Below are 21138 nucleotides of genomic sequence, written 5' to 3' on the forward strand. Positions count from 1 at the left end.
GCAGGTGCACCCTCAAATGTACTCCATATACTCTGTCCCCTGCTGTCCACTGGAGCAGGGATGCTCTAAACCTGTACTCCTTCACTTTTGCCTCTGGCCATGGTACAGGTTGGATGATTGGTGATGTGACCCTCCAAGGCTGTTCCTGCATCCCTTTGAGTGCTTTGCAATTGCAATGGCTCAGGTTTGTTGAAGTAGATGTTAGAGCCCAGCTCACTGTCTTGGTGTATGGCTTGCCTTTCAGCCCCAGACGCAGCGATATCAAAGCAGAGATACTGGGGAGCTGTTTCTCAGCAACACCCCATCCTTCCCACTTACACTCTGCTTTCCATGGATATATTTATGTGGTATTTCACAGGAGATGTGAACTCACTCTGCCCACATACTGAGCCCACTTTGAGTGAGTCAGCTCCATCAAACAAGCTGAGTAGCTCTGGTTAACATGCTACAAAGCCTGAGAGGTTAGGAGGGAAAGGTTAGCATCTCTGCTTGGTGCCAAAAGAGGGCTTGTGGTAACAGAGGGAGCATGTGTCCTCCTGAACATTTTTAGACATCCCCAAGGGGAAGCAAAATTAAAAATGTAGAAATTTCCTTTCTAAAAACTTCCATGCTTGAGTTTACCCCCACCTTCTGTACTTACCTGCTCTGTATCTCAGAGTTATTGTATGAGTTTGTGTGTGCCAATAAAGCTTGTGACCCAAAGTCATTCCTGGCCACCCTCATCTCAGATATTCTGTTGGAGAGCAGTTTTCTTCATCTAAGTCCCTTTCGATAGAAGGGAGCTGCTTTCTGTGTGCAGGAGCTGTTGTAACAAGGTGAATTTTTTAAATACCAGGGAAGGATGAGAGCTGGGCTACCTTGCTGCTGTGCCACAGAACCCGCTGGTGGGATGTAGCTGTGCATGCTGATCAGAGCTCTCTTCCCAGGATATTGCTAATGACAACCTCTTGACCTGCCTTTGTCTAATAGATTTCAAGTGGCTCCAAGCCGTAGCTCATTCAGCTCCAGAAAAGTATGACTTCCAGGCTGTGTCATTTGCAAATGTAACCTCAAAAAGCAGTAATAGCCTTGCTGTGCCCACATTGAGGAATAAAATTAATCATATAATTTGTGTTTATAATGTGATTTTTCAATTTTTAGAATTAGCTGATGTATTATTGTTGTACAATTTCCATATCAGCTGCACCTCAGTCAAAAGTTGTTGTATATGGTGTCTCTAAGTTTTTGTATACCAAAGGAAGAACACAATTCCTCAGCCTCATGCTTTATCTGTGCTATCTCCCACTGGAGACATTTCAGGATAAAGAATCATTCTTATTTCATGTATTAAAAAAGTCTGGAAACATTGCGTTGTCTTACAAGAATTTCTGATTATTATTTTTGAATGCTTTTTCTCCAAATATTCCAAATTCTTGAAACAAGTAGTTTTTAACTTCTAAAATAAGTTTTTATTTCCTGTCAACACTTCAAAACAAGAGAAAAATTTGGTTTTTTCTTGTGCCAGTTTTTGGTTTAAAAACCCAGAAATTACATTCAAGAGAAAACAAAAATGCTGCGTTTCAAAAAGAGAGTAAAAATAAGTAACTTTTATTTTGACATCTCCTGGGAGTGACAATCAAATTTTCTCTTGTTAAAGCATTTTTTGCCACAAAATCACTTTTTCCACTTTTTCCATAGTGCTGCCTTTTTTTTTTTTTTTTTTAAGTGAAAGAAGGAGTTGGCATTATGGTGAATATATTGAATCCACAGGGACTGAAAGAGTCCATGAAGTTGGCTGAGGGAATGCGGCGCTGCTGATCAGAGCAGGGATGTCCAGCTGTGTCTCGTCTTTGCTATTTCATGTGACAGTATATGAAGCAATTTTTACCTCCTGTTTCTTTGATACCTGAGAGCCACAGTCCAAGGCTAAGGATATGCCAGGTGCTGCATAGACCAGGGGAATGAGGTAGTCCCTTAATGACAGAGTTTACAACATGCACACAGGACAAGACACAGCAGAGAGATGCAAACAGACAGGAGGAGCACCAGGGAGCCGTGCCTTGGATTGCAAATAGTCCACTCACTAAGGAGGGTATCGAAGGACTTGTCTGAATGCCAAAAAAGTATACAGTAGAGAATGGTATAATCAACATTTTGGAGGGGTACATGAGTTCCCTAACAATGATTTGGGGTTGAGCAATGAAGGGCCTTCACAACAGAAACCAGCTGATCTGATGTGAAGAGAACAAAGAAGCAGCAGGAGGGTATGAACAGAGAAGAACACTTGGAGTTAAGAAGAGCATTGGGTTAATGTGATGGTGGTTGCAGCAGCATTCTAAGCTGTGCAGTTATTTAAGATAGCTGGGGAAAATAGGTCTTGTAATGATGGCATCACTAGAACTGGCAATCTGGATCTAGCTCTAGACTAAAATGCAAATAGTCTAACAAATACTCAGCTTTAGAGAGGTGAGAGACTGATATCCAACACATCTGTTGTGTGCCTTCAGCAAATTATTTCTCAATTGCTTGTTCTAAAACCAGGGCCTTTGGAAGCCACCCACATTTTTGGAATAAACCCTGGCCATTGCTGCAGAACTTAGGAACAAGATGAAGACTGAGGCCCTATTGCATTAGCTGGTGCATGGGCATAAAGCTGTAAGGAGATCTTTAATGACAACTTCTTTTCCCTGTAGCTATTTAGCTTTTCTTAGGGAAATTGTTGGGTTGTGGAATGGAAATCCAGAGTTATAGAGGTATAAAATAAATGAGAAGAAAGCTGCAATATTCAAAAGATAGAAGTGCAGGGCGAAGAGATGGAGATACTACATGCCTCTAGAGATGAAATGTCTAAAAGATCCAGCAGAGAGGAAATAGTTCCTTCTCTGAGCACAGAAAACACCCCAGTGATCTCTAGTGGGACCGTGGGCTCGTGCTTTCATGGCCTGTGCAGCTGCTCCTTACAGCTTGTGTGGGATGACTCCTCCCTTGTAATTCCCTTGTGCTGACTGTAGTGCATATCTGAATAGTAAAGAGATTTGCAATTAAAAGAAATGCTTCAGAGAGCTAAAAAAGCTCTTGTTTTTGCTGAATGTATATTTTGTTGCATCCCTTTTTCTCTTTATTTTTTAAAGTTGCTAAATTAACAATTAATAATTTTTAGGGTAGTCACCTGCTTTTACCAAACTGAGATTTGATCCCTACATCTTCTAGCAAATAAGAAGGCAAGGAGCTTGATTACTCATTGCTAAGAAAGCTGTTACCTGGGTGCCTTCATACATCTGCACTACTGACAGGGAATGATGTAAAAAAAAAAAAATGGAAGTGTTTATAAGCCAATGCTTTATTCTTTCACCTGCCTGATCTCAACTGCACCTCTGCTTCATCTATCCTTCCCTCCTTTCATGCATCAGGCCTGGGCAGGGAAGGTGAGGGACAGCAGATGGTAGGCTGGCTGTTGCTCAGTTTAGAAAGCAACTCCTAACATTTGGCTCACACCTGTCAGCAGACTCCGTATACACTTGTTTATCCTCCTCTGTACCATATGTTTCCATGCAAAATCAGTTCCAATGATCTATTGCCTTATTGCTATCACTCCTATTATGGTTGTAACTGAGCATTTCACAGTCATTAATACATTTAGCCTGACAGCATCCCTGCTGCGTAGGCATCTAATATCTCCCACTGTACAGATGGGTTAGCTCAAGCTCAGATCCACAGCTCCTCAAAAGCTTCATTGAAATCGATGGGAAGGAAACACATCTCCAGGGGATGAAAGTTTGGGAGAGCAAGCTGCACGCTGGGTTTCACCCAAGGAATTTGCAGTGGAGTGAGGAAATTCCTCTGTGGGATCCTATTTGTATGCTCAAAGTGCTGGACCATTCCTGATTTCCTGACACAGAGCTGCTCCCTGCCTCTGCAAACCCAGCAGAACTGTGGTTGCTGTTTTCATCAAAAGATACAGTTGAAAAGTTAGTTAAAAGCCCATTGGCCCAATGCAGTGTTAGCAGTCAGCTCAAAAGTGTTCTGCCCAAGTGAGAAAAGTTGATAAGGACCAAAAAATGTGCTTCTGCTGCTCTGGAGACTGTCTCCCACTTCCTCTATTCTTTGTATTCTTGCTTGCCTCTCAGAAAGGAATTTCTTTGCAGCCCTTCAAGTCTATGTAGGAGAGGAACAGGGTTTTCTAAAATGCACTGTATGTACCTATCAGTCACCTACTTATTAATTATAACTAAAAGCATGATTAATCTGTCACAGATAGAGATGCTAAGTAACCCAAAGCAGGCTAATGCATTTCTGTTACCTACACAAAAGGCAGCATTATTCTCAGATTTTACATCTGTGTGTACTAAGGCTCATATCCACAGCAGCTGCAGAGCACTGGTGATGCCTTTCTGCCAGAGATGGGATGAGGCTGCATCATGCATATCTCTATTGCCCCCACAGAGCTTGTGCAGTGGTTTATTTCCTCAACACCAGTACAGTTTAATGAGGTTACTTCTTGCAAATAATTTTGCCTTTTAAAATTGATAACAACTACAGTTATGGGAATTATTTCCAGGGACTCATAATGACTATGACTGAAATTCCTCAGTGGAAAGGGTCAGCATGAAGACTAAGGTGCTATTTAAGCCTGCAACAAGTAGGAGCTAAGAGGTGCACAGGTCTTCTGCAAGTGTCAATGTCTAAAGAAAACAATTCTCTTGATATGGCACAACATATTTTTCCTTTTCTGTTATCCTTTTTTCTGAATATTCAATTGATCCATTTTTTTAATAGCCTAGATGTTGGAAAGTTAATTTGCAGGCATCAACTTGAGATTAGTAACCACACTTGAAACCCTCATCCATCCATCCTGTGAAACAGTCAATGCATGGATATGCTAAATCACAGCTAAGCTACACTGTGTAAGGTTTAAAATGTCCTCCAGAAAAGCTTTTCACATAAAAGATTTTCAAAACTGACACCTCCAGAAGGCTAATTATACCCTAGGATATGAGGAGCAGAAGACATGTAAGTTAGCCATTGAAGGAACAATTCCACTGATGCCTGGGTGACCAGCTAAGACTTCATTAGGCTCACTAAATATATAAGCTATCTATATATATATATAAATAAAATATTTTTATTATATATAAATGATATTATTTTTTTCAGTCCCCTTATATTTTAAATATATATAAGGAGCAAAAGCCCAACTTCAATTTTGTCTTTTTACACCTACTAGCTTTTTAGCTAAATAGGATAAAGTTTTATATAAGAGTTTTGATGTGAACTGCCTGAGACTGCAAGATGATCCTTGCAAGCAGTAATCTGCATCCCTCCTATGCTGCATGCCTCAGTGGCCCAAAGGAAGAAACCATTTTGGTCTTCATCTCAATAGACACCTTGTTGCATGCAGACAGAGTCTCAGATATTAGGTTTCTGAGCATGCAGATTTATGGAAGTTTGTATATTGGGGTTTTTTTTTGCCCTAAGCAATGCAGTAGTCAAGTGACATTCAGTAGAGAAAAAGTAGAAGATAGATAAGAAAATATAAACTGCTACAGAACAAGAGTTGTTTGTGTGGCTTTTACAGTACTTTGCTTAGCTTTATTTTTTTTTAAATTGCTCTTTAGTCATCACAATTTGGTATAAATGCAGTCCAGCGTAAATTGTTTGTAGCCACTCACATGTACTATAGTGACACAGAAATTAAATCTTGGAATGTTGCCCTTAATGTAGTAATTTCACCAGTCTCTTGCAAAACTGTGCTCTCCTACCCTTTCTTATTAATAAACATGATACCCTTCTGTTTGCTTTCCTTTCATTATGAACAGCTGTACTCTTCTCTTTCATCAAGAAACAGTCAGAATTTTGTTTGTCACACTTAAATACCAATTTTTTCCTCTTTATTTATGAATAGCAGGCTTAGATTTTCCTTATGGAATAGAAATTGAAACAGCCTTGACATTTAGAATGTAAAGGAATTGCTCCAAGTGATTATAGTCGTGTTAAAATGAGTCACTCACTTTTGATCCAAACTTCCTGACATACACATCCATATATATTAATCATTATGACATCATTGAAGGACTATTTTTACCTTTTTCATAAAAGCTAAGTGCATTTGTCAACTCATCAAATTATATTTAATCCAGTGAACATACAGGCTGGTTAGGAAAGACACATGCTTTCAAATAACAGGACAGCTTCTTTCTATATGTCTGAAAGTGTTGTGTGTGTAAAAACATGTAAAATGTTTGTGCTCTTTGGAATGCAGGTGAAAAGCACACTGTAAAAAAAAAACCCACATAATGAATTAGTTTTACTAATGAAAATGAAACTTACCTGTCCACAAATGTATGGTGTAATACAAAGATGGGATCATTTGCAGAGCCTTGTACTTGGGACATGGAGCCATTCATGTAGATGTGAAGTGCGTTATGCAAACCGCTTTGCGCCGGGTTTGATATCGCAGTCTGTGGATCAGCAAAGCCTGCAGAGAAAATCATGTGCTGATATGACAATGTGTATAATTCCTTTTCCAGTAACAGTGAAGATCAAAGTACTTACTTTCAATTCATTTATATTCAGCTTTTTAGACAAGAGCTTGGGAAAACTTGTAAAGGACTGCTAATATATTTCAAAGGCATAGCAAAGATGAAATTAAAATAAGCTAAATTAAAACTCCTGCTGTGTAGTTAATGCAGCATGTCAGCAAATGTACTGCTTATTTGCTTTATATTTTTAAACTTCTTTGTCTACTTTGTCTGGCTGATAAAATGCAACATAATCCCTATAGACATTTATGTGTGGACCTTTATTTATGTTGAGAAAACTTTTTTACTTTATTTCAATTTTTAATCTCTACACTTACAGGCTCCTAAAATAAAACAGGCTATTTTATCTCATCATATACTCAGTGATCTATTAATGTTTGCCTCTACAGAACACATTATTTTATTGATAGGAGCCAACAAAATACAATCTATAACCTCTCCAGTAGGATTTGGTGAGTAATCAATAATTTTTTACAGTCAGACTTGCAGAATGGAAGTCTGTGGACTGCTGTTATTTTGGAGGACACTTAAAAGATGGGCTTTAGGAAAAGCTTACACAGACAAGCTCCCAAGCAGGAAATACTGGAAGACGAGTTTTTACATTAGTTTTTATCTCAGTAGCCTGTTTATATTTAAGTCTGATGCTATAGCCCTACTCATCATCATGCTTCCAACCTACTTGCAAGGACTCCTAGTAGAAGCCAACTCAACCATCTGATCCTTCTCTGGGATTTTCCCAGAGAATAGGAAGAGAAAGCAATATTGTCCTCCCAGTCTATTTCTGAACCTGATGCTAGTTCTGATATTTAACCCATGCCACAAAGTCTCTCATATCTGTCTCTTTTATTTGGTTACTGAAAATATCTTCTTCTCACAATTTCTGTAAGCTGTAGGATGCAGAAGCTTAAGAGAGGCACATTAAAACTTCTTCACAATTTAATTATCAAACAAAAAGCTGTGAGCAGTATGATCATTGTGTTGATCCTTACTATTTCCCAAATATTGTTGCAGTTTATCATATCTGCATGGTGGAGAAAATAAAGATGTTAGCTTTTATCTATGAGAAATTTCTAATGGATTTTGAATACTTGCTTTATTTACTTATTTGGACGAAGAACTAGCATTTGAATGAGACTCATATACTTTTGAAGTTAATCTCCCAACAGTCTTGCTATTGGACACTGTTACTCACACCACAGGGCAATTTCTGACTTTGCAAGCTGGATTCCTTTTGTAGAAAATCTAAAATGTCCCAACTATCAGTGGGTATTCAGTTCAGGGGACTAAACTACAGCCAGTATGAAAAAACCCTTCTCTGTGAAAACTCTAACGTGTAACATGGAATTTGGGTCCACAGTTTCAGCTGTCTGACTCTGGATTTGTTCCTCTCTGAGTCACACAAGAGGCATGAGACATGGCTAGAGTTGCCTTATGAGTAGGGTCATACCCTGAACTTGGAAACCTGAGTTTTACACCCAGTTGGGACTCTGATCTTCTGTGTGAAATGATTGCATTGCTTTGCCACTCTAAATTCCCTCACTGGAATTCACCTTTCTTTGTCAGTCAACTTCTTCAAACAAGGGGAGAGCATCTGGCATAAACCCACTGTTATTTATAAGAAGAATCAAATCATAACCATAGCACCTAAGAAGCAAAATACAATAACAGCCATCCATTTTTCTGAGTCTGTAGTATGACAAAGCTTTTGAGAAATTCAGGGGAAATCAAAGTTGAAAATATAATTAGGACATTTGGAGAAGGTAGAGTTGGCTTGCTATGACTATTGTAAACTTTAAGATACAGTAACTCTGGATTCAGGAAACAAAGAAGAACACATTAACACCTGCAGATTTTAAGTGCATCAGATATGGACCAGGATTCTGGAGGAGTCTGCTTGGTGGCACAAACAACAAAGGACAGAAGTTCTCAAAGTGAAAATTTGGCCCACAGAAATCTGCATGATGATGAGTGCTATGTTTCTTAGCTATCAAATCAGGGCGAAAAGCAGAGTAAAATATCACTTATAAAGAATATATGTATATTGACAGTCTGTCCAGAACTCACAGGAAGAATTGGCAACAATTTTGGCTTTCTTGTTGCTGCTCACAACACATGGTTATTGGAATCAGTCAATTTAGCAACACTAGGATATTTCTGTGAACATTAACTGGATAGCATATATCTGTGTATCATTCTGAAGCAATTTTTCCACTTATGTTCCACTGCATTAAGCATTTAAGTATGTTTAAGGGAAGAAAAACTTATTGCAGGATTTGGGTAGACAGCTAGATATTTGATATCAGACTTTGGATGCTTCTTACATTTCTTGATGCATTTCGAACATTTGATCTAATCATTCATAAAAATACAAATAATACTCATTTTGGCTCTGGACAGCTTTTCATGGAACATCTGCACATAAGCAATTTATCTTAATCATCAAAATCTCTGTACTGGAACAGCTTTAGCAACCCCACCCTCCAACTCCAGATAATTGGGGTGCATCCAGTCAGTGTCAAACTTGATGTCATGTTTAACCCCGCACATGAGAAGCTCTAATATCTGATCTCTTGTTATGAAAACTCCATATAAATTTGTAAGTTAGCAGGAATAAAGCCATGATGTGATGTCACTACATCTTATTAGCTTGGGTCTTATTCTTTCAGACTTTTAAAAATGCTTGGGTACAATCAGTAATGCAGGATGACATACTAGAATGGAGTCGCCCAAAAAGAACATGTGAAAACTTCACACTTTTCTCAGAGTACAGGAAACTTTGCTGAGGTAGCTGCAGTAAAATCACCTCTAAAGCAGATGTGAGACTACAGATATAAGCAGTGAGCTGAAATGAGTTCCTCATCTCTGTACAGGGGAACTCTTCTTCCTCCAGCTGCCTTGCCCCATGCTGTGCCTTCCTCTCCTCTTCACTAACTTTACCTTGTCAGTCCTTTTGTGAACTGATTTCACTGACTATTCTGGCAGTAAACTACCCTGGAGTGTGGGATGTCAGGTTTTTTTCCCAGGCCCCTAAAATGTAGACTCTCAGATAAGGATATAATAAGGACAAGTGATGGTACCAAAAAAAAGGAGGGAGAGAGACTGACAAATGGATGGAGGAGTCTGCAGCGAGCTATTAAATCACCTTGGCCAGTATAGGAAGCTGTAACATTGACACATTCTTATAAACCTTTGGTTGATTATGGTGCATCAGAAATAGCTAGCAGGACATACATCACTGAGGTGAAGTTTCTCCAGTGATTTGGATAAGAGAAAAATCAGTTTTAGGGTCTCATAAACCTTGTTCTGCTCCTCCTCCTAACACTGTTATCAGAAACCGTGGCTCAGTGGATTTGAAGTAGCTTTACTGAGCCAGGCCAAATTAAATCAGGTGGGAATTTAGATCAAAGTTTATTATAATAGAAACTAATGATGCCACTCAAAATTAAGACTGCCTGATTGTTTTTAGGATGGTATATAGGTGGTTTTCATTCAGCATGCAATTAGCTCAGCTGTATATCTTTTAACAGAGTACTTAATTATATTAACTGTGGATTTTTCAATCTGCTAACAGAGACCACAGATGTCCATGCACCATCAGTCAAGTGTAGAACTTTATGTAGAAATCAGGCAGTGTTTTCCTCAGTTGCTCATTTGCCACTGACTGAAGTGCTGTAACTACACTTAACAGCAGGTATGCAGAGCTTGGGGAGCATTAGCACTACAAAGTGCTACAGAAATGGAGGATCCATTCCAACAATCCTATCTGCTTTAATTATCTTGGGGAACTGCTTAGCATCTCTGGCATCCCTAGCATCATTTAGATATTCATAACAGTTTTGCAAGTGGTTTTCTGAACTGCAAAACAGTATCTCTTACAAAATAAATTTTAGTTTTGTGTGACTTTCTAGGCCAGTGGGAAGGACAGATGATACTTTAAAGGTCAAATTCTGCTTTGTTTGTTGCATGTTGAGGGGATTGATTGCTCCCTCAGTCAAATTTCAGAAAACACTAAGCTGGATGGTTGATCTGCTGGAGGCCAGGAATCACAGAATCAATTAGGTTGGAGAAGACACTTGAGATCATCCAGTCCAACCTATGACCAAACATCCCATGTCAACTTGACCATGGCCCTAAGTGCCATGTCCCATCTTTCATTAAGCACTTCCAGGGATGGTGACTCCACCACCTCCCTGGGCAGCCCATTCCAATGTCTAAACACACTTTCTGTAAAGAAATTCCTCCTAATGCCCAACCTAAACCTCTCCTGGCTTGGACCTATGGACAGCTTGGACCTATGTCCTCTCATTGCGCTGCTAGTTGCTGGGGAGAAGAGACCAACCCCACCTGGCTACAACCTTCTTTCAGAGAGTGATAAGGTCCCCCATGAGCCTCCTTTTCCTCAGGTTAAGCAGCCTCATCTCCCTCAGAAGCTCCTCATAAGACGTGCTGCTGACCCTTCACTACACCTGTTGCCCTCCTCTGGACTGGAAGAAGGCTCTGCAGAGAGATCTGGACAGACTGGATTGGTGGGCTGAGGAAAATTGTATGAGCTTCAGCCAGGTGAAGTGGTGGTTCACAACATGAGTGCTACAGGTTTGGGGAAGAGTGGCTGGAAAGCCACCCATTGGAAAAAGATCTGTTGGTTGAGAGCAGCTGATTGTGATCCAGAGTATGCCAGGTGGCCAAGAAGACCAATGGCATATTGGCCTGGATCAGCAATGGTGCGGCCAGCAGGACCAGGACAGTGATTGTCCTCTGTACTGGGCACTGGTGAGGCCGAACCTCGAATCCTGTGTTCAGTTCTGGGCCCCTCACTACAACAAAAAATACTGAGGTCCTGGAGCGTGTCCAGAGAAGGGCAACGGAGCTGGGGAAGGGTCTGGAGCACAAGTCTGATGAGGAGCAGCTGAGGGATCTGGGGGTGTTTAGCCTGGAGAAAAGGGGGGACCTGATCACTCTGAAGCTGTGTGAAAGGAGGCTGCAGCAAGATGGGGGTCAGCCTCTTCTCACAGGCAGCAAACAACAGAAGAGGAAGTTACCTCAAGTTGCCACAGGGGAGGTTGAGAGGAGATTTTAGGAAAAATTTCTTCTTGAAAAGGGTGGCTGGGCATTGAAACAGGCTGTCCAAATAAGTGGTAGAAACACAATGCCTGGAAGTGTTTGCAAAATATTTCCATATGGTACCTGGAAATATGGTTTAATAGTGAAAATGGCAGGTTAATAGTTGGATTTGGAGATCTTAGACACCTTTTTCAATCTTAATAATCCTGTGATTCTATGGTTTAGTGATGGACATGACAGTGTTCAATTTATGGTTGCATTCAATGATCTTAAATGTCTTTTCCAGTCTAAATGTTTCTGTGGTTCCCTACCTGAGTCCAACTTTTTCCCCATTCTCCCTGAGTATGATTTTCTTCTTTAATAAAGTTTTCACATTTTAGAGAAGTTCAGGTCCAATAGATGCATCTGCTTTAAAACACGAGGAATATAAGAATTTTAAGGCCATATTCTTGAAACTCTTTGAAGTTAGAGATGTTCTTCTAGCTTATATTTCTGCAGTATTTATGCCATTGGCAAATTCACAGGAAATTTTTCAGGGTTAAATCTTACATACTTTCTTAGGTGCTGTTATTACTGTAATCTCTCAAGAGTGAGCTAGCCACAGGATGCATAGAATTTGATCTATGTTACTGGCGTAAATAAAAGTTTGTGATTACCTAATTTATACCATGTCACTGTCTATTTATTTTTTCTTAAAATTTCTCTGGTAGAGTTTCAATGTGGTCTGTGGTGAGTAGTCTTTCTAGTTCTCTAGCAATGGCTCTTTGCAGCTTGACAACATTTTCTCAGTGTGCAGCATAAATTTACCTAGGGGTGGAGGCTCAAGCTGGGTAAGGAATGTTGACTGTAGCCTGAAACTTTTTCAATTAGAAGTTTTCTGTTGGCTAACTTAATTTTTAGAAACTATTTTTTCTACAGCTTTATGGATTGCTGTGAGCATACTGAGAAAAGTTTTCCAGATGAAAATTTCTCATTTCAGAAAAAAAAAGGAAAATGTCCTTTTGAAATGAAATTACATCTTGAAATGTTTGATGTTTTATTCCATTATTTCGTGACAAAATAGCAGTAACAATACATAATTGTGATAGACAATGGAATGCTATGACATGGTTTGGCTTGATACCATTTGTCATGAGTTAATTCATGAATAATGAGTGATACAGTGTTTAAGAATTTTTAAATGTTCTTCTGTGACTTTATGCAAAACTTAGAAGTCCTTGATTTTCATTTGAAGTTGCTGTGAATAAACTAATTTCAACTGTGGAATCTGCTCATAAAGAAAAAGTCTAAATTTTTCAGCCATCTCTTATTCTAAGGAAATAGCATTCAAGGTGTCACACTCCAAAACTGAACTGAACAAAAAAGCCAAATTACTTAATTAGCAGTCAGCTAATCCATTTCTGATCTTTCTGGATGCTTTTAAACTAGGCTGATTTTCTGTTCTCTTGTATCCATGAAGTTTCCAATGATGTCAGCAGCATTCCCCAGTTAGGACCACAAATCAACAAATCCTATTTAAAATAATTGCTTTCAGGGGAAAAGTGTAATCTGCTCTTAACCTGTTGTTTTTCATTCTTAGCAGAATCTGGTCTGTCACAGAGAGGGCAATTCATGAGCACAGCCTCATGGGAGTGTTTTATTGAACAAATTGACCTTTTCTGTTTATGGATGTTGTGATATAAATTCTTCAGTGACATAATTTCTGTCTCTGCAGCAGCACTGGATGTTAGTCAAACAGAAATTTCAGTCTGCCTTGTTGTCATCTGCTCATAAGGATGCTGATACTTGCCCCTTTGAAGGATGAAAATTTTAGCCTTTGTTCCAGTGCACTGAAGAATGAAAAAGCATAAAGTTTTGCCCAGAAGGGGATGTTCTATGTGATCACGAGTATTTTTCATTACGGAACTGAAACTGAGGTGTAATCTCACATTGGTGTAAATCAGGAACTGCTCAATTACAGTCAGTGGCTTTAGTTCTGATCACCTTTCATAAACCTAGAGTAACTCCAATAAGGTCAATGCACTTACTTTGGATTTCCTTGGGATCCAAAAGGAATTAGAATTTGACCTTAGGTGTATTGGCACAAAATTGTGCAAATAAGTAAAGCAGGGTTCAAAAATGTTTTGCTTAGAAAAAGAACAAAATGTTAGGACCTACAAAGGTTTGTAAAAAACAATCAAGAAGAAGTAGGCACAGAGACAGTAAATGCAAGTCACCAATCTAAGCTTGGCATTTTTACACAACAAAAAACTAAGCTAGCCATTTTTAAGAAAGGAGTTAATGCAATTATAAGGGATAATTTTTTTTCAGTAAAATTTCTTTAAAAACTGTTCCCTATCTTTTTCAACATTAGCCGTGAATTCTTGACTTCATATTGCAGTTGAGTATCTTGTTAGCTAAATAAGTTGGTTGCAGAAATGTTTGTGGTCCTGTGGTGTAAAGTTGTGTTGAAATAATTTAGGTTAAAAAACAAAATTAAAAACTCTCAGGGACTGGGCTTTTTCTTTTGTTTACAATACCAGTAGCATCATGGCAGGTTCTCAGTAATTCATCACTTGTTTACTTCAATTCCTTTTTCTCTACTCCTTTGCATCTATTCACACACTTCATGGAGTAAAATATAGGCAAACCTCTACTCAGTTATGTCACCTTTTTCTTTCCAGTATTTGATGTAGCTTCTGTTTTCAGGGACAGAAAGCACAGTTATGTTTGGAGATGCTGACAATTACTGTTTGGATTCTTTCTAGGCTGCAACAGACAAAGTCTGAATTTCTGATTATTTTTAAAAAAGAAAATTGTCCACATTTCCCAAAAAAAGCTTTATGGTATTCCACACTGCATTAAGACTAAGACCGAACATATTCAAACTTTTTCTGTCTTAGAATCATAGAATGGTTAAGGTTGGAAGGGACCTTAAAGATCATCTTGCTCCAAGCCCTCTGCCATGGGCAGGGATGCCACTCACTAGATCAAGTTGCTCAGGGCCCAAACCAACCTGGCCTTGAGCATTTTAGGGATGGGAAATCTTCTCTGGGCAACACGGGCCAGTGCCTCACCATCCTCTGATGTGGTATTGCATTTTATTTAAATGGTGTGCTCTGTCTCACCCCTCCAAAATGTATGGTATATTCTAAGCCTGTGGTCCTGCCCTGAACCATCATGTCTCTGTAATCCCATTGGCCCAAATCTGATTCCGCGCCCACTTTCAATCTCCCTCTTAAACCGTGCGAGCGAGACCAGTCCTCCTCTCAGTTTTTCTCCCCTCTTAGCCCTTCTCCTCCTCTCTTGGCCCTTCCCTCCCCTAGGCTCTCCCTCTCCCCCTCCCTCCCCTTTCCCCTTCCCCCTCAGTAACCATGCTGTTCCCGGGGATGGGACTCCCAATAAACCCTCATCTAATCAGCACCCTCAGAAGCCGTGTGGAGTCTCCATGCCTGCCCACTGCTGCCAGTGAGCTCACAGCTTAGGGGGCCCTCCGGGGACACCCCAGGGTGCCCCTCCCCACCCCCCCAAAACGAACTGCATCACTCTGAGTAAAGAATTTCTTCCTAATATCTAATCTAAACCTTCACTCTTTCAGTTTAAAACCATTGCCCCTTGTCCTCTCACCATCTCTATAAAAAGTCACTCTCCCTTCTTTTTTAAGCCCCCTTAATGTGCTGGGAGACGCCAGTAATTTTCCCCTGGAGCTTTCTTTTCTGCAAGCTGAACCCCAGCTCTCTCAGCCTGTCTTCATAAAAGAGTTGCTTCATCTCTCTTATCATCTTTATGACTCTTTTCAAGAGTTGCTTCATCTCTCTTATCATCTTTATGACTCTTTTCTTATCCTCACTCCTCCTCACTCCTATTTTGTATTGTTATGCTCTTATGTAGTTCCTTGAAAACCAGAAGCTCTAAGAGATTGAAAGTAGATCACATTTGATTCAGCTGATATATGATATTGTAGAAATATATTTATTGCTAAATGTAAAATGTGTTATCCTCGCTTATTCAGAATTTCAAAAGATTCAAAAGAGTTTAGCAGACAGATAATTAAGAATTTCTTTTAGTAAGGAACTTTTGCTTACTAGCCAATTAGGAAAATTCAAAACAGGTTAAACAGCTAGATAACTAAACCGCTAAATTATTTTGGAAATTATACTAAGTGTCATTTTTGAGGGATAACTTAATCCATGCTCCTTAGCATTTGGGAAAAGCTCTGCTGTGGAGTTCACAGTGGAATGATGTAGACATAACATGCCAGCTGGTAACATCCTCTTTCACCCTTGTTATCCAGCCTGGTCCCTGGAAGACAGTGAATTCTAGGGCAAACATGTACCCTCCATGGTTAGAGGGTTACTCATGGCTGTGCACAAGCAGATTATTGGATGTTCTCCTTTTCTGCTGTGCTGTATTTTTTTGCAGTGCCTGGTGCTGACTGTAGCAGGAGACAGTATCTCCTAACAAGCTTAGGGTCTGACCCAGTCTATAGTGTCTAGTTTGTTATCAAACGCCTTTAATGTGGTTCTTTCTGTCTTCTGCTATTCCAGGTGAAAGCATAACATTTTCCTTTTTTTACAGTTATCCTTCACAAAGCCAATTTAAACTGCCGAGAGTTTGAAGACTCTAACCCCAGAGAGAATCAATTTACAGCTGGAAATTGTGTAACAGAATAAAGCACGTTACCTTCCAAAGTGTTTCGGAAACTGTAATTGGCCATTTTATCCATAGGTCCAGATTCATACTGAGTCAGAGAAAGGCAAAATTCGACTTCAGCTGAGGATGGGAGCCTTGGAGTCCTTGATTTATCATTGTTCCCAGGATTTCTCCTTATAGGCCCCTCACTTGTGGCACTGCATAAAGCTTGTTGGCTGTTGTACTCTTCAGATCGAGTGCAGATTACCTAGATAAAACAATTCCTATTAGAGGAGTTGCAATTACAAAAAAAATAAAAAGAGGTATTTGGATGAATTTTTTTTTGAAGAACAAAAAAAAATGTACAATGTAATAAGTTTGTTTCAAGAATATATATTGTTTTTTATGTTTTAAGTGTATGATTTTAATATAAGATGTTTATTTCATAGAAAGCAGCTCTCTAATACAGTGCTGATCTGTATCTGAAATTACCCATGTAGACCAAGATATCAAATCATTCATGCTCTTGAAAAGTCAGGTTAATTCAGTGTTAACCACCAATGAAGTAGGACACAGAGTTAAATCTGCTGCTGAATTTGCTAAATGGAGGATTTTTGGCTTCAGCAGGCTACTGAACAAAGCCATAAGCGCAGATTTTTTTTTACCCAGTACAGTAAGAGTGGGAAATGTTGACTTGAAATATGAAAAAAAAAGTATTTTGAAAATATCTGTGTGTGCTTTTTCAGGGTAAATGGACCCTTACTTTCTCTATGTCTCAATGATGCTACATGTATTAAATGGGAAAATTTGCTGCTGTACTTCCTAGAAATGTTGCGGAGATGAACTTATATCACCAACTGAAATACCATAGTGATGGATATTGAGAAAGGATCTTAAACAAACAGATGGATGAAGATGTAAAATACTGCCAGAATCCAGAATAATTTATATAAATGTTCTGGGTTCACAAAACCCTGTTACAATGGCATAAAAAATCCTTATTTGTCAGATGATCTGCAGAAGCTGCCAGTCCAACTTGAGACTCCTGGAAGAGCAAGGTAGTTCAATGGTGGGTCGACAAGAATGAAACAGAACAGCATCTCAGAATTCCCAGAAGTTGTTTTGTATATTAGCAGGTAACGTTGAGATTCTGAATCAAATGTAACTGTCTATTATTTTGCTTTCTGTTGGAAAAAAAACACCAAAAGAAGTAAAACTCCAAACCACCAGAGACCCCTTTAAAATGCAGGATTCTGCACTTAGCAAGTAATCAATGTTGTTAATGAGAAATTGAAGTAGGGAAAGAATAGGTCTCATTAGTGAGTGAAACATCATAGGGGAGAAAACACCTAACACTGAAACCTCAACTTCTTTTATCCCAAAGGTATATTTCTATTTCATGGACCAAAACAATGAACAAAAAGGTGAGCGAAAGCAATCATCTCTTCTTTGAATGAGATAGATGGGAGACCATGGAATTCTCTGTTGAAGGAAGTGGGTGGAAGATTCATATCACCTATACTTGCCATGTAGAAACTGTGAGATTGAAGCAACACTTCAGGATGACCTCTGCAGTCAGAGGAGAAGGAGGCATCTCCTGAGTGTGACACAGCTCTTCCAAACCAGATGTCTGGTAGGTGAGATGTACTTACCTCTAGGGGTGTCTAACTCTCTCCATTGACTAAGTCAATGAAACAAAATGAGTAAAAAAATCAATGCTGAACTGCAGTTAGCAAGGGAAGCAAAATTAAGAGTGTTCAACTTAATGCTCTATTTCTGCATTAGGGTGGGATGAATCACACCCTGGAGGCTCAGATGTGCTTCTGAACTAACTAAAGACAGAGCCAAAGGCAAGTTGATGTGCTGCTGAACTAACTTTTGAAGGACTGGAAGGAGATCAGATGAATCCTTTTGTAAGTCATTTGATGACAAATTCATAGACAATGTTTGATGAAGCTGGTGATATAACACGGAGTCCTCAAGAACCTGGAGTTCTTAAATGATACATTTTCTATGAATATGAATATAATGAAAAAACTATTCTCATCTTTTTGGGGAGTATATAAGAAAGCTTATCAGAGCAATTTATCCTTAGACACTGCTCTGTTAGCTGCAGTCTGTCCATGTCTGCTAAAACTACTGGAGCTCTTGGAGGCTGTAGGTAGTTTTCCAGCAGAGAGCTGCACAGCACATTTCTCCCAGAAGCTCACCAAATGGGTCAGGATTGTACCTCTAAGAGGGACTCGGGTCAGGATTGTGTCTATAAAGACTCTCTTCTAAGAATTCACACCAAGAAAGGGGAGGTAGTGACAGGGAGGGGCCCACAGTTATAAACACAAACCATAGTTTATGCCACTTTTATGATTAGTTTGTGTTACTCAGTTAAGTTGATCCCTACTAGAAGGAAAATTGGTGGGTGGTTCAGGAGAAGCTCTAGTAATTTGCTTATAAAAATGTACCATCCTGTGTCCCTAGAATTGCATTAGTGATGAAGGCAAATGTGTCTTGGTTAGTGAAGCTCAACCTGTATCTCTGTTTCTTGGCTCAGAAACTTCCTATGTGTGGATTTTGTATCTATCTCTCCTATGGGCTTTATCTAGGTTCATATCTCCTGGGTTCTCCATCCTGCCATCTCCTGTCTTTCATTGTTTTCCCTCTGCCCTAGGGATATATCCCTATTGTGTCTTAAAGAGGAATCACATGCTGTGTTCAAGACCCAGTTTTTAGATAATCAGACAGGGTATCTTCAAGCATGAGCTTAAATATATCTGTAAACAAAGAAACTTTTCCCCTTTGTTCTGTTTATCCATTTCAGTGGGATTTAATGTAATTGTTAACGTCATGACGCTTACAAATTTTTAGAGTGCAAATGCTTTTTTTTTCCATTTATGTTTACTGTAGCCCTCATTAACTGTCTAACTGACCAAATTCATCCTAAAGAGAAGCCAGATGCCACGAGGCCTTTGGAAATTCATGGTCAAGAAATGCCACAACTTAAGTCCCAGGAATGAAAACGCTTGTCTCTAACCTTTTGCTATTTCTTTTTGTGAATTGAAAATTAAGGCCTGGCCATAAAATTAACCAGAATGCTTTTCCAGAAATATTTAACTTAGATGATATTAATTATGGGTCTATCCTGAAACTATAATTTGCTGTTTTAACAGCCATGCCATGTGTAAGTGATAATAGAACATAGATCAGTCAAATGGTTCTTTCTGGATGTAATCTGCATAAAGCATACATAAAATGGGTCACACCATTGCCTTCTTTTCCTTCAGCAGGAATACTTTGTAGTGTGAATGTGTGGTTTTAAAACATGGTATTTTATTCCCTTTTAGAACAGTCCTGATCAAATTTCTCTGCTCACCCTGGACACATCTTCAAATTCCAGCTGCACCTGCGTGTGTGAATTCACCAGCTCCAGGGAAATTGTTAGGAAGATACTCTGAGGAAAAGCTTATGTAAGTAGTGAGCAGAGCAAATACCAGTAGATGGCAGTCCAGAATATGCAGCATCACTTCTGGACCTTGTAGCACCCAGCAAAAAATATCCCTCAGTGCGCTGCAGCTGAGATCTTGAACACCACTCTGCAGAGTGCTTCTTAAAAGAGTGTAGAGGCTACTCTCTCCCACCTTTGGCAAATGGGAAAGCCTTTTGTCTTTTAGTTTGCACTGCTTGCACAGACCAGCCCCTGTGCCAAAATAAAGGGAACTACATTACAGAAGATTTCAGTGATGTTCTTTTGCCTGCTGTCTTCAAATTCAAAGCTTTGGGGAATTTTGTGGCAGATTTCTTGGGGTTACTTTTGCTTATTAGATCTGTGCTCACAAAGGCATTCAACACTGGTAACATATACCAAAAGACTTGGGAAAGGAGGATTCTCTATGGTATCAAAATAGGTGCTCATTCACAAAGTGATCTGAAGTTCCTCAGTTCACTGGGGAAGTAGAGCCACTCAAAGGACTAATCCACACCTCTGTGTCCTTTAGAACTGACCCCTTGCACTGCTTCTCCTCTGAAGCCACCGAGCCCCCCTCCAGAAGCTGTAGCAGCACATTTTCATAGTGCTGTGTTGCAGAATAGATAGCCTGAAAGAACCACTTTAGATTACAGTCAGAGCAACCACTTCTCTTGCTGATGTGTGCTGGCCACAGAGATGTGATGTAGGCACTTCACTGCCTTCCTTCACACCTCCCCTCACCTGTTTGTCCTACATGAAGTCCAGACTCCTGAGCTGGAGTCCAGAATGGAGAGCTGTTATGGAACCAATAGATATTTTGTACTGATTCATTGTCTTTCTCTGTCTTTTTCCACTCATTCTCACAACCTTGTTTGGGATTTTTATTAAAACACAGCTCTCACACTGGATTTAAAACATTTGGCAGCTATAAAGAGGTTTAATTTTTTCTCTTTTTTTGCCTGCATTAGGGCCTGGCATAATTTAATCCTAATTAAAGTGGCATCCAGAAGCCATTTACTCACCAAACTGGGAAAATGCAAGAAAATCCCCAGATACAAGCTGTATCTTGGGACCTTGTTTCTACAGGTGGAACTTTGAAAGGTGCTGTATCTGTAGCAGACCAAAGGGGTTTTAAGAGATTGTGTATATTTATATCTGGTTCTTCTTATACTGCTGAATATTGGCAGGAATGGAGAAGTTAAACATCCAGAGAATTGAAAGAAAAAGATAAAGAGAATTGAAATAAAATAAAATAAAAAATTCTAATAAACATCTAAAAGGGTGAGGCCCTTAATTGTCTTTCTTCCCCTTGTGGCACATACATAAACTGGGGGAGCTGTGAAACTCAAGCTAAAAGGAGATAAGACAAGCATGAACTGACAGCATTAAAACAAACCTGGGGCCTTCAAGGTATTTTCCCAGCCTTCAGTAAAAGCTGGCTGACTTTCACCTTTTTGCTTGAAGGCAGCCCAGAACTGAAGGGCAACC

General features: G+C 39.5%; 1 protein-coding gene across 1 annotated transcript in view; it reads right to left on the reverse strand.

Moving 5' to 3' along the window:
- The window catches only part of TYR (tyrosinase), a 43037-nt gene that overhangs the window by 16148 nt on the left and 5751 nt on the right, over nt 1–21138 (reverse strand). The window contains exons 2-3 of the mRNA XM_041483682.1: nt 16242–16458; nt 6307–6454 (exon numbers count right to left, since the gene is read on the reverse strand). Of these exons, the coding sequence (XP_041339616.1) occupies nt 6307–6454; nt 16242–16458 (365 nt within the window). The remainder of the gene's footprint in view (nt 1–6306; nt 6455–16241; nt 16459–21138) is intronic.

The sequence above is a fragment of the Pyrgilauda ruficollis genome, unplaced genomic scaffold, assembly GCF_017590135.1.
Source record: "Pyrgilauda ruficollis isolate IOZ18807 unplaced genomic scaffold, ASM1759013v1 scaffold60, whole genome shotgun sequence".
NCBI classification, from domain to species: Eukaryota; Metazoa; Chordata; class Aves; order Passeriformes; family Passeridae; genus Pyrgilauda; species Pyrgilauda ruficollis.